This window comes from Arachis ipaensis, chromosome B04, assembly GCF_000816755.2.
Source record: "Arachis ipaensis cultivar K30076 chromosome B04, Araip1.1, whole genome shotgun sequence".
NCBI classification, from domain to species: Eukaryota; Viridiplantae; Streptophyta; class Magnoliopsida; order Fabales; family Fabaceae; genus Arachis; species Arachis ipaensis.
Window position 1 is genome coordinate 21199461 of NC_029788.2, and position 11561 is coordinate 21211021.

General features: G+C 34.6%; 2 protein-coding genes across 2 annotated transcripts in view; both read left to right on the top strand.

Annotated features, from left to right (window-relative positions):
* LOC107636228 (histone-lysine N-methyltransferase ATXR7) overlaps nucleotides 1–8481 on the top strand; it is a 14622-nt gene extending 6141 nt beyond the window's left edge. The window contains exons 2-15 of the mRNA XM_016339753.2: nucleotides 1160–1799; nucleotides 1888–2004; nucleotides 2789–3109; nucleotides 3191–3808; nucleotides 3887–4333; nucleotides 4515–4932; nucleotides 5028–5267; nucleotides 5406–5827; nucleotides 5914–6036; nucleotides 6481–6561; nucleotides 7256–7309; nucleotides 7427–7578; nucleotides 7827–7872; nucleotides 8427–8481. Coding sequence (XP_016195239.1) covers nucleotides 1160–1799; nucleotides 1888–2004; nucleotides 2789–3109; nucleotides 3191–3808; nucleotides 3887–4333; nucleotides 4515–4932; nucleotides 5028–5267; nucleotides 5406–5827; nucleotides 5914–6036; nucleotides 6481–6561; nucleotides 7256–7309; nucleotides 7427–7578; nucleotides 7827–7848 — 3655 coding nt within the window. The 3' untranslated portion in view covers nucleotides 7849–7872; nucleotides 8427–8481. The remainder of the gene's footprint in view (nucleotides 1–1159; nucleotides 1800–1887; nucleotides 2005–2788; nucleotides 3110–3190; nucleotides 3809–3886; nucleotides 4334–4514; nucleotides 4933–5027; nucleotides 5268–5405; nucleotides 5828–5913; nucleotides 6037–6480; nucleotides 6562–7255; nucleotides 7310–7426; nucleotides 7579–7826; nucleotides 7873–8426) is intronic.
* The window catches only part of LOC107639119, a 6636-nt gene continuing 3548 nt past the window's right edge, over nucleotides 8474–11561 (top strand). Inside the window, exons 1-2 of the mRNA XM_016342542.2 lie at nucleotides 8474–8942; nucleotides 9894–9957. The gene's annotated coding sequence lies outside the window, so the exon portion shown is untranslated. The remainder of the gene's footprint in view (nucleotides 8943–9893; nucleotides 9958–11561) is intronic.

Below are 11561 nucleotides of genomic sequence, written 5' to 3' on the forward strand. Positions count from 1 at the left end.
CAGCCTCCCACTCCTTAATCTCCGGTCCGCCGTTCTTGGTTCACCGCCGGCGTCGTGGTTTCCCGTCGTTCCTTTCCGTCCGTGGTGCGCTGGATCCTTTCCAATGCTGAAATTCTTCAATTATTCTGATTGATTGCCTGGATCGTCCAATGCTTCCGCATATGGTATTCAGTTTGCATGTGTCCAATTTCTTCACATTTTAGCTTGTGGATATGCAGTGAACGCGCTTTATTAATGATCGGGAAAAATGTTTTAGGTTTAGTTTTTCAATTTTTCCTGCAATCGCACTGGATATGGGTGGTGCATTCAGTAACATTCGGTTGACTCAGATATATTTTGTTGTTGTTTGTTTCTTTTGTGGTGTTTGCTAATTTTTGTTTGTCAAGTTGAAATTTTCTTTTGGAAAGATTGAGTAGGAGGAAGAGGTTTGGGGCTAAGTGTTATAAGATATTCTAGCTTGTAAAGGAATTTACGCAGTTGTTAGCCTTGATTTTCTGACTGAGATTTTCTGCTTTATATCTTTTCTTTGAGTGTTTAGTTGGTTACAGTTTGCATACTCTGTTGTTCTAATTTTTCTATTGCTAAGTGCCATTGTTATATGAAAAATTATCTGGAATGAGGCATCTGGTTGTGGACTTTAAATGATATTGAAGTTGAACTCGTGATTCAGTGGTTATTCAGAGGCCATGAATTTGGGATGGATTGTGCTGAAAGCTTCTCTTTGACTGTTTTTCCATCATTTCTTCAGAGGAATGTACATGGAAAAAATATGGAGAGTTTCTTATGGTTTGTCAGAGTCACATATGTTTCTCATAGAAGGTCTTTACAAACCCTAGTAAGGAGAGCGGATCAGATGGGGGATAGTCTAATGGCTAGAGATTAGGGGAGACCTAGGGACCATAGGTTTAGATGCTGATGGTTTAGATATAAATATGGTGTATTACATGTTATAATGTCCTTCCTGGTGGGGAAGGTTCAATTTTCCTTCTTGTGTGTTTCTCTTATAGTATTCCTATTTGTCTTGTTTTTACTAAAACTGAAGTAGTGTGTAGTGGTGACTGTTGGATGGAACTAAGTGACATGTAAAAGACAGAATATTCAGATATGATAACAAAATTAACCCGTGCTTCAATCTTACTTTCAAAGTCCTCCTTTTCAGATTGAATTATCTTTCATGCTTGAATGCTTCTGTGTTCAAGAGTGCTGGTGATATTCCCTCTTACTACAATATTGATGATAAAGTGGATAGTTCTGGAATGGAGATGAGCTGCCAAGAAAATGTTGGTGGTAGTGATATTCCTGCATGTTCTACAGCAGGGAATATTTCACATCAAGACCAGCGTTTCAGTAGCTATGTGCAGCAGCCTGCTTTTGTGAGTGGATGGATGTATGTGAATGAACAAGGGCAAATGTGTGGTCCATATATTCAGGAGCAACTATATGAGGGTTTAACTACTGGTTTCTTGCCATTTGAGCTTCCTGTCTATCCTATGATTAATGGCACAATAATGAACCCTGTGCCACTGAATTACTTCAAGCAGTTTCCTGACCATGTCTCTACTGGGTTTGCATATCTGAATTTGGGTTTCTCTGGCTCAAGGGTTCATACAAATGGTCCCTTGTCATCTATGGATATGGCAATATATGGGCAGAATCAATCTTTTGACAATGCTGCTCCTTTGGCTGTTAACTCTGGCTCGCAGTCAGTTCCGCATTCACATGGCAATTACTGCAGTAATGAACCTAACCACCAATTTTCAAAGTCAGAGTTGTTCAACAGTATGATATCTTCTCAGATGGTAGTGCATATCTGTGGGGTTTTGTCAAATTTAAGTCTGTTTGAATTACTAGTTTGTCTTTTTGATGGGTGTTTTATTTCTTTTTCAGTTAGGTGAAGAACGTTGTTGGCTTTATGAGGATGAAAAGGGCATGAAACACGGTCCACATTCTATTTCAGAATTGATTTCCTGGCACCATCATGGATATCTTCAAGACTCGTCAATGGTAAGATTCTAATATTTATTTTCTGAAACAATTTTATGAGCCGTATTCTTTGTTTAGGAAACGATTAATTATGTTTTACTACCGGGGTTCATGATTATCCTTTAGGTGCATCAAGATATTTTTTTCCCTCTTTTTATTGTTATTGTTAGTTTGGAAGGTTGCAATTAGATTGTTGTTAATTCCTTGTAATCTATTCTTTTAACCTAAAATACAATTTTTATACCTGAAATGACCATTTTTGAATTGGATCCTTGATAATCATTTTGTTTTGATGATTGATCAGAAGTTGAAATTTGTCAGAAACTTGATGTAATTTGCTAGCTCGTATAAAAATATAATGTGATTGGTATGGTCAACCACTAGTTCTCATCCACATTAGCGTGTATTCCCAACTTAGCTCTTCCTGTCCAGTTTTTTTTTTTTCCTCTCATGTAAAACTGGATTTAATTGAAAGTTTCCTGGACTGCCGTGTAGCCTGTATATTTTTGTATGATTGAGTTTTGAAGTATGCCAAATTTCAAGGAAATTGTTATTTAACCTCCTCTTGACATTGAAGTGTGTAGTATCAGTATAGATTATTGTTCTTTTATATATATATCACACACACACAAAAGAAAGTATATGTTACAAACCTATGATGTGGTATTTATATTTAGGAAAAAATAAAATATTAAACAAAGTTGTTGGAATATTACTTTGTTGCTTTGGTTACCTGTGTTCTGTCCAGAGAAGGTAATGTTATTCTAGCAAAGCCTTTTCATGATTTTTTTATGTTAATTTACAGATATCTCATTTTGGCAATAAGTATGGTTCCTTTCTGCTAGTTGCTGCTGTAAATGCTCTGAAAGGGGATACATCTGGAACCATTTGTAGATCAGGTTCCAAAAACAATGAGCTTGGTGGTACGGTAAACTTAATCTGTGAAATATCTGAGGACATTTCTTCCCAATTGCACTTGGGTGTCATGAAAGCTGCCCGCAGAGTTGTGCTCGATGGGGTTATAAGTGATATTATTGCAGAATTTTTTACTGAAAAGAAACACAAGAGGCAGAAGCTTGATTCAACTAACCTGGCTTCTGAGACCTCTGTGGTTGACAGCAAAAGGGTGATGTTTTTTTTTCTATACATGTAGTGTTGTTCAAATTATATGCAGCATTATTAAGTTGTTGAATTTTTGCATTAACAGTCAAATGTTGCTGTGGAGATTAGTAAAGATACTGCTGTTCCGAGTGAGCATGCATCTTCCCATATTGCAGATGATCAGACTTGTCTTGAAATTTCTAGACCATCTTCAACAAGTATTAAATCGGTTGGAAGTGTTGAGAACTTTTGGTGGTCTTATGCTGTTGTACGTAAAGTACTTGTTGATTATTGCATGCAAGTCACGTGGAATGCTGTATTTTTTGACCCTCTAGCAGAGTACTTATGTTCCTGGAGGAAAAAGAAACTTTGGTCTCATCCTAATCTTCAAATATTTGTTAATGGTTATGGAGAATATGATGGAAAAACTAAATCTGAAGCCGTGAGTATCTGTAATCAGTTTGGAGTGCTGACAACAGGAACAGATTCTCATTCTAAGTTACCTTCTTTATCTTCTAATGTACCCAAAGATGGAAATTTAATGGAAGGTCAAAGAGTTTCATGCACTTATAGTAACTCCAAAAATTTGACATGCATTATTGAAAGTGTGGAGAATGAGCTTCACTTCTCTTCAAAGGTGTCTTTAGCTGAATACTTTCGAAGTTTTGTTGAAAAGGAAGTGAACAAAATAATTCATTCCCCTCATGAAGACAAATTGAGTAAGGTAATGTGATTAGAAGTGTGCTTGTTATTTTTATCTTTCTTTGCTATATTATATTGAAGAATCCTTTAATTATTGTAGGTTGCTGTTAGTGTCTCTGGTTTCTCAGAACTACACACTGGTGAAACTCCTATGAAGGAAATTCTAAATGACAAGTTAGTAGCTACTGTTAAGGCTGAAGATTCAGTTTGTGAGCCTTCATTAGCAAATCATATGTCTAATGTATTCTCGAATGCATTTGAGGAGTTGTATGGAGGTGTAGAAGTAGTTGATGAAGGGGAAATTGGTGAACTTCCACCTGGATTTGAAGAGAACTTGCACACAATTTTCCCACCACCGAATTTGAAGATTCGACCTTCAAGGGTAGCTGAATGTAATCCTAAGATTACAGAATATGTTGCAACTGCACTGTGCCGACAAAAGTTGCATAATGAAGTCCTAGAAGAGTGGAAATCCGCTTTTTTTTATCCTACATTGAATCAAGCTTTTATGTCTAATAAGAAACGCAGTCATTCTGGTATTCATGAGGTTAGAGCTTCTCTCATTCTTATTAATGAGAGCTTAAATATGTTTATAGGGTTGTCTGCTTGTTATTACTTACAATAACTTAGATATGTTTTTGCTACCTGCCTTTGGTTTCTGGTTTAGTTTCATCTCATGTTGTGCCTGAGTTGATTTATTTATCTTTTTAATGTTTGTAATCCTTTAGAAAGGAAAAGCAAAGAAAGCAAGGAAGGAACCTTTAAATGATGCTACTTCTGGACTGGGAAAGATGAAAGAAGGAGCAAAAGGTTCTTCTGGAGTTCCTCTAGTTAATGGAAAGTATACATACCACCGCAAGAAACTGTCACACAAAGAGTTGTGTTCCTCTCAATCTGCTTCAGTGGATGATTCTAGGCCAGGAAAGCAGAATGTGTGTAAGTTAAGGAATTATGTTTTGGGAGATCTGAATGAAACTGCAAAAGTCAAAATAGCTGCTAAGCATGGAAAGGCTAGTGTGGTTAAAGGGAAGAAAGATAAATCTAATAAGAGCAGGTCATCTATCATTGTCAATGGTAGCACAGATGGTGATCGATTGTCCTTGAAGAATAAAACTAGTTCGAAAGCATTGAAACTTTCACGTACCGGTCAAACTATATAACTTTGCTTGTTAATTTGGTGATATGGTTTTTATAAGTATGAATTTGTTTAAGATTAACCCATGTGGCTTTTCTTTATTCAGATGGTGTTGTGGATGCCGTAAAATCTAATGAAAGGAGGCTTTCTGCGTCAACAAATAATAGTGTTGGAATGAAGAAGGTGGTTAAAAGCAATACTGAGGATGTCCTAAAATCAAATGAAAAGAAGCTTTCAGCATCAACAAATAATAGTGTTTCCATGAAGAAGGTGGCTAAAAGCAATTGCAGTGATGGCACCATTAAGGGGAAGACTGCTGGTCATTGCTCCAAACAGAGACCAAGTGGTGGGTATATGGAAAAAATATGTTTATCAGCTTTGTGCTCCTTAATGAAGATTATCTGCATCGGATCACTGTATATGTATGTTTACTGTTTCTGCAAGATTCAGATGTATTTTAATTGTTGCCTATTCCTGTTTGCAGCAAATAAAATGTCGAAACAAAAAAGGAAACATTCAACAGATGGTATGCCATCCTTACATCCTGCCAAGTCTTTGAAAATTTCAAACGATGGTGCAAAGCATGGAGCAAGCAAACATGCTACTGTTGCAAGGAGGAATTCTGCCAAATCCAAGCCATTGAATGTATCTCCTAGATCTGATGGATGTGCTAGGACTTCCATTGATGGGTGGGAATGGCATAGATGGTCTCAAAGTGCTACTCCTGCATATAGAGCACGTGTCAGGGGAATTGCCTGTATACAAAACAAGTGCATAGATTCAGATAATAATTTATTGCAGCTATCAAATAATAAGGGTCTTTCTGCAAGAACAAATAGGATGAAATTGCGCAACCTTCTTGCTGCTGCTGAGGGTGCAGATCTTCTGAAAGTGCCTCAATTGAAGGTGATGAAAATGAATGTGTTTTTATGGAATTCTTATCTGAAGCTTTGTGATACATGAAGTTTTACGGTCCATTTTGCACTGTTCAGGCAAGGAAAAAACGATTACGTTTTCAAAGGAGCAAGATACATGACTGGGGTCTTGTTGCAATGGAGCCAATAGAGGCAGAGGACTTCGTGATTGAATATGTTGGAGAACTAATTCGTCCTCGGGTATAATATATTTAAAGTTGCAATGATGATATGCGAAGGCTTACTTTTATCTCTGTGACTGTCGGTTTTTGCAAAGTGCATTTGAATTACATTTGACATGGATAAATATATTATAATGCTCTTTCTTTATACTGTTTCCACTTTCTTTATAAATAATGATTTCATTTCAAATAAATTCTTATATTCTGGGTGTAATATATATCCTTTTTTTTCTTATTAATGAGAGTGCTTATCCAAAAAATTATTCTGGCTACAAATGTTTCTCACTGTTTATCCAATGGTGATTTCCTTTAGAATATTAAATAATTGAAGAGTTACTGATGACCATAAACTTAAGTGCTATCCTTTCTCATTTCATATTTGTGCAAAAGCTATGCTGATTTAGTCAGTATCAATTTTGCTCAATCAATCAATTTGCTGATATAATTCGTATATTCTCCACAGATATCTGATATCCGTGAACGTCAGTATGAGAAGATGGGAATTGGAAGCAGTTACCTTTTTAGACTTGATGATGGTTATGTGGTTAGTACTTCATAGTCATACTGTGGCCCTTTTTTTAGTTAATTTTCATTCTTTTTTGGCTTCTCTAGGATAATTATGGTATAATTGGATCACATGAATTAGATATTATCTTTCTCTTGATTTGAATATTATTGTTATACCAATTATTTGCTATTCAAACATCATAAAATTCATGCTAGACTGTAGCCTGGGGTTTGACCTTAAGGATAAAAGTTTTCGGGCTTTAAAAGTTGACAAGGATTTAGGCTGACCTGATCATGTGCCAAATGTGATCAGACATCGGGAGAGAAGTTGAAGAGGATTGACTCTGCTACCAGGGTGTTGACTTCAATAATTTTAAAATGGAAAAAAGAGATATATTCTAATAGATGGGATAGTGGGGTTGTTAATTTAGGAGGTAGTTGTGGCTATTTTAATCTCAACATGGTAGAATCACAAAGGCATTGCCGCCACTTAACTTTGAGAATTGAAGTTCTAATGTTATGGCATACACCCTCAAACATATTTCATTTCCTAAGGTAATCAAAACACATGATGACTAGTCAATATAAGTAGTTAAGGAAGGCCATGTTATGTCATATATGTAGCTTTGCATCACTCCAAATTGGTTCTCTAAATGAGCATATCCTGAAAATTTTGAAACTAGTGATAGCCATTGAAATGATGGATTTGTTTTACCAATTTGAGCTTGTAGGTTGATGCTACAAAGAGAGGTGGGATTGCAAGATTTATTAACCATTCTTGTGAGGTACTTCGTGTAGTATTATGATACTATGCAAATATGAGTATACTACCCTCTTTTTTATCTCCCCTCCCCCCAAATATTGATTTCACATCCGTCCTTTTTTGAATGGAAATGTTGCAGCCCAATTGCTATACAAAGGTCATCTCTTTCGAGGGTCAAAAGAAGATTTTCATATATTCAAAACGGCATATTGCTGCTGGTGAAGAGATTACTTATAATTATAAGTTCCCGTTGGAGGATAAAAAGATTCCCTGCAACTGTGGTTCCAGAAAGTAAGTTTAGGAGACCCCATCCCGTTGAACATATATTGATACTTAATCCATATAGTTCATTCTTTCTTTTTGTTGTCATATAACTTTATAAATTCATCAATTTTATTTTAAACTGATGTCTGGATACAATCAGTATTGTTCCAGAACTTTTAGGGCAAAAGTGAAGTTGGGAAACTGCCATTTTTATTTTTTCTTTCTGCTATTGGAGATATGTGCACATCATAACAATTAATATACTTTTTATTCAGGTGTCGTGGATCACTTAATTAGTCAGGGATTGAGTCTTTAATTCTGGTATGCATTTACTGCTGATCGTCTCTTTTGTTGTTTTAATGCTTCACTCTAGCACTGGCTCACTTTTATGTGTCAGTTAAACTTTCATTGCATATTATGCATTCTTCTGTGCAAATGTTGACTGTTTTCTTCTTTTTGTTAATTAGTTAGATGATGGGGATAATGATAATGATATATTGAGGGGTTCTGAAGCTTTGTTGCATTAAATTTTTCTTTTCAACTCTTATTTTATTTGTGTGCGTTTTTGGTATAGGTGGATCCTTATCTTCCTGAGTCATTGTAATTCTTTCTCTTCATTGTAGCAATTATAACCTTCCCTTTTTATGGACAGTTAACCATTTCATTTCCAAAGTTTCTGTCCTCCTATCCATTTAAGCATTCAACTCTCTAAACTTGTATGTACTTCATTTGATTAAAGTTATGGAAAAGAGTCTTGTATATCATACCTTAATTGTGATCTTCTGGTCGGCACAGCTGATAAGAGAAAAACTATTTTGCTTTGATACAAATACCTTATTCTGCTTGTTATCTTATTAAAGTTGTCTTCTTTGTAGGATCATGCTCCCATTGGATATCATTATGAAGATTTGAAGACCTTGATTGTTTAAACAAGTAGTGGATGGATTGGTGCTGATGGGTTTGGTAGTATACATGAGATCATAATGTTAGAGCTCCTTGCCAGTTGCCACAATGCCACTAATGATTGTTTATGAAAACTAATCTAGTTTCAACTACCAATTAGTGTAATAATTTACTTTTCATAATACAGGTTGTCTGATTTAGAATTTGCTGCATGGCTTTACCTATCAATTGTGATAGCTTTGTTCTCTTCTCATTTGCGAACTTTGTATATTGTTGATGACGATTATGATGATGATGATGACTGAAAATAAAATAAAGACATCTGTCAACTGCATCTGTTCTGGGTTATTGATTTGAGTATTATGATTTTTCAGGCTATGGATCACCATCATTGATGATAGGCCAATGGTGATTGGTATACAATTTGGGTCGCCTCCTTGTTCGGTGATGAAATAACTCGCGTGCACTCTTGTAGACTTTTTGTGGCAGTTGAGTTTCTCCTCTTAGAAGCTGTAAATAATTCTTTCCTTGTTTATATGATATAGTGAAAAGATTCCTAATTCTTTTAACGAGGAAAAAGCTTTGGAAATATGAGTAGTGCATGTTACTGAAAATGACAACTCCCTCGTTCACTCCTTAATTCTCTCTCTTTTCCCACCCTTTAATTTCTATAACAAAGATTCGTTGGAATTGTGTTGGTGGCTACGTCTCAATAACTGGCACAATTGATGTATCCTCTGACCAATAATAATGGTATTGCAATTACTTATACAAATGGATTGTACATTGTTAGGTTTTGATATCAACCCTTTTGAACTTATTGAATATATTCATTTTCTAGAATTTCTTGAGCTGCATGATCAATTTATAACATTTTTACTTGGTGAGAATGTGAGATTGCATACATATATTAAACAAAACTAGCAATGGGTTTTTGGATCTCCCATTTAAGAAGAGGGGGAGTTGAAAATGTCCTAAAAATAGGCAAATGGGAAAGATTTTATTGAAATAAATGAATCTTTAGTTCTATTTGAAAAACTGCCATTTCTGACGATAGATTCTCAGGTATATATACTAATTGTGTTTTGGGCCAAAAATTGTAGTATTAGTTTTTCATGTCACTGTAATATCCACTCTACAAATAAGAAACTATTACTAGTGTCTACTTGAAATTTAAATCTTAATTATACCCTACTTTTTGGTACATTTATTTCCCATGTTCAAAATTAAGAGGTGGCTTACATTTGAGGAAGAAATATGTATAGTAGTACTAATCCATGTACAATGGTTAAATTGGCGGTGGGAAAAGACGCCTCTTGTGGGAAGCTTGATGAGTGATGATGTATCCTTTCAAGTACAAGAATATGTTGATGTTATTGGAGCCTCTTCTGTGATATTTATTATACTTCCCTCCTTTTTTTCAATTCCTATGGTTGCAGTTGCAGGAGTAGCTCAAGTAGGAAAAAACCTTGTTAGTTTTGCCGAGTTGGATTGTGCCTACTGGTACGTTTCTCTTTTCCGTCCCTTGTTATGCATTTTTTGTTTATCAATTGATCCCTCAACCCACAGCTCCTCAGGAAATAAGGTGACCAATATCATCAACCTAAGGTAAAATGCAAAGTAAAATGTTTGAAAGGTTCCACTTTATATACACGTCAGATTTGAAACCATAAATGTAATTCCATTTGAGTTGCTCGTAGTAATTGATATGATACGAGAGTAATGGTTATAATTAGAGAGGCCAACAAAATTTGGTTCGTATAACTAGAAACGAATTTTAGGATTATAAGTAACTAAAAGGTTACACGATCGCACAAAGTAATGTGACTAATCTCTTCTTGACCATTCATGTAAGATTCAACGCTTCAGATTTCATCCTTTGATTCTCATTATAAACCCTAAACCAAAATAAAATTTATATTAATTTTTAAAATATTTATTAAATTTTTATAAAAAAGGGTACCCATTGCACAGATTTACAGCTAATTTATCTTTAAAATGGGGTATGTTCTTGAACTTCTACTCTTAAGTTCTCAAACGTGGCAACCGGCAAGATCTATTATTTGTGTATGATGTCTCGTGGTTTAAGCAATTAACTCCGCCTGTGTTCTTATATTAACCTTACACAGCCGGTTCCCAGCCCGGACAAAGGAGGAGGATTGCAAGTTTCAAGCTTTCCAAAATGTAAGTTTTTCAACCAATTTTGGCTGCGATTTCACTTCACAGCCCATGTAGTTGAAATATTTACACTTTCCTCTTCTAAGGAATGCTATTTCTACAACTGGGTGGGTTTGACCACCCAACGTAACAACTCAAATTTTATTATGATAGATTTGACTATTCCGGTAGTTCATTATTTTATTAAAAAAATATGTGAAATAATATACACTACATAAATGCATGCTGGTTGACTTGAGGGTTAATAATTTAGTTGTGTGTGTTCGTGTGGTATTTTTATTAATTCAAACCACTTTTATTAAAAACCTTTCTACTAGCCACTAAAATTTGAAACATGTTTGAGGCATAGGATTGTATGTTAGTATCTCCACTAGTGACATTAAATTCGAAGAATATAATTAAAGCATATTTGAAACATTATGGATAATTTTCTTTTTTAAAAATACATATTAAGAATGATTTTGAAACTTGTATTTTACATGAACAAAATTTCAAGAAAAACACCATATCATGCACCTCTATTTTACATTGATTTGAAATTGATAAATTTAGTTAATATTTAAATTTTAGTTGATCAAGTTTAGTTTAATTTAAATCAAATTGGATCCAGATATCATTATCTTGTTCATACAAAGTTTACTTTGGATCAGTTATCCTCTACCCATTGAGGTGTCCTACAAACCAACGGGGGAGTTGTCACTCTCTCTTAACAATAGATTTATAATAATACAAAAAATTCAGCCATCGTATAAGAAATAAGAATAGATATTTGATGCTTGTAAAAAAAGTAACTATGTTAATATAAAATTATTTGATTATTCTATCATGACAAATTTAATTATTTTGTTATGAAACGTTTAATTATTTTGTTTGAAAAAATGTGTAAAACAAATGTATAAATATAGATAAATACATCAGAACTGATTTAA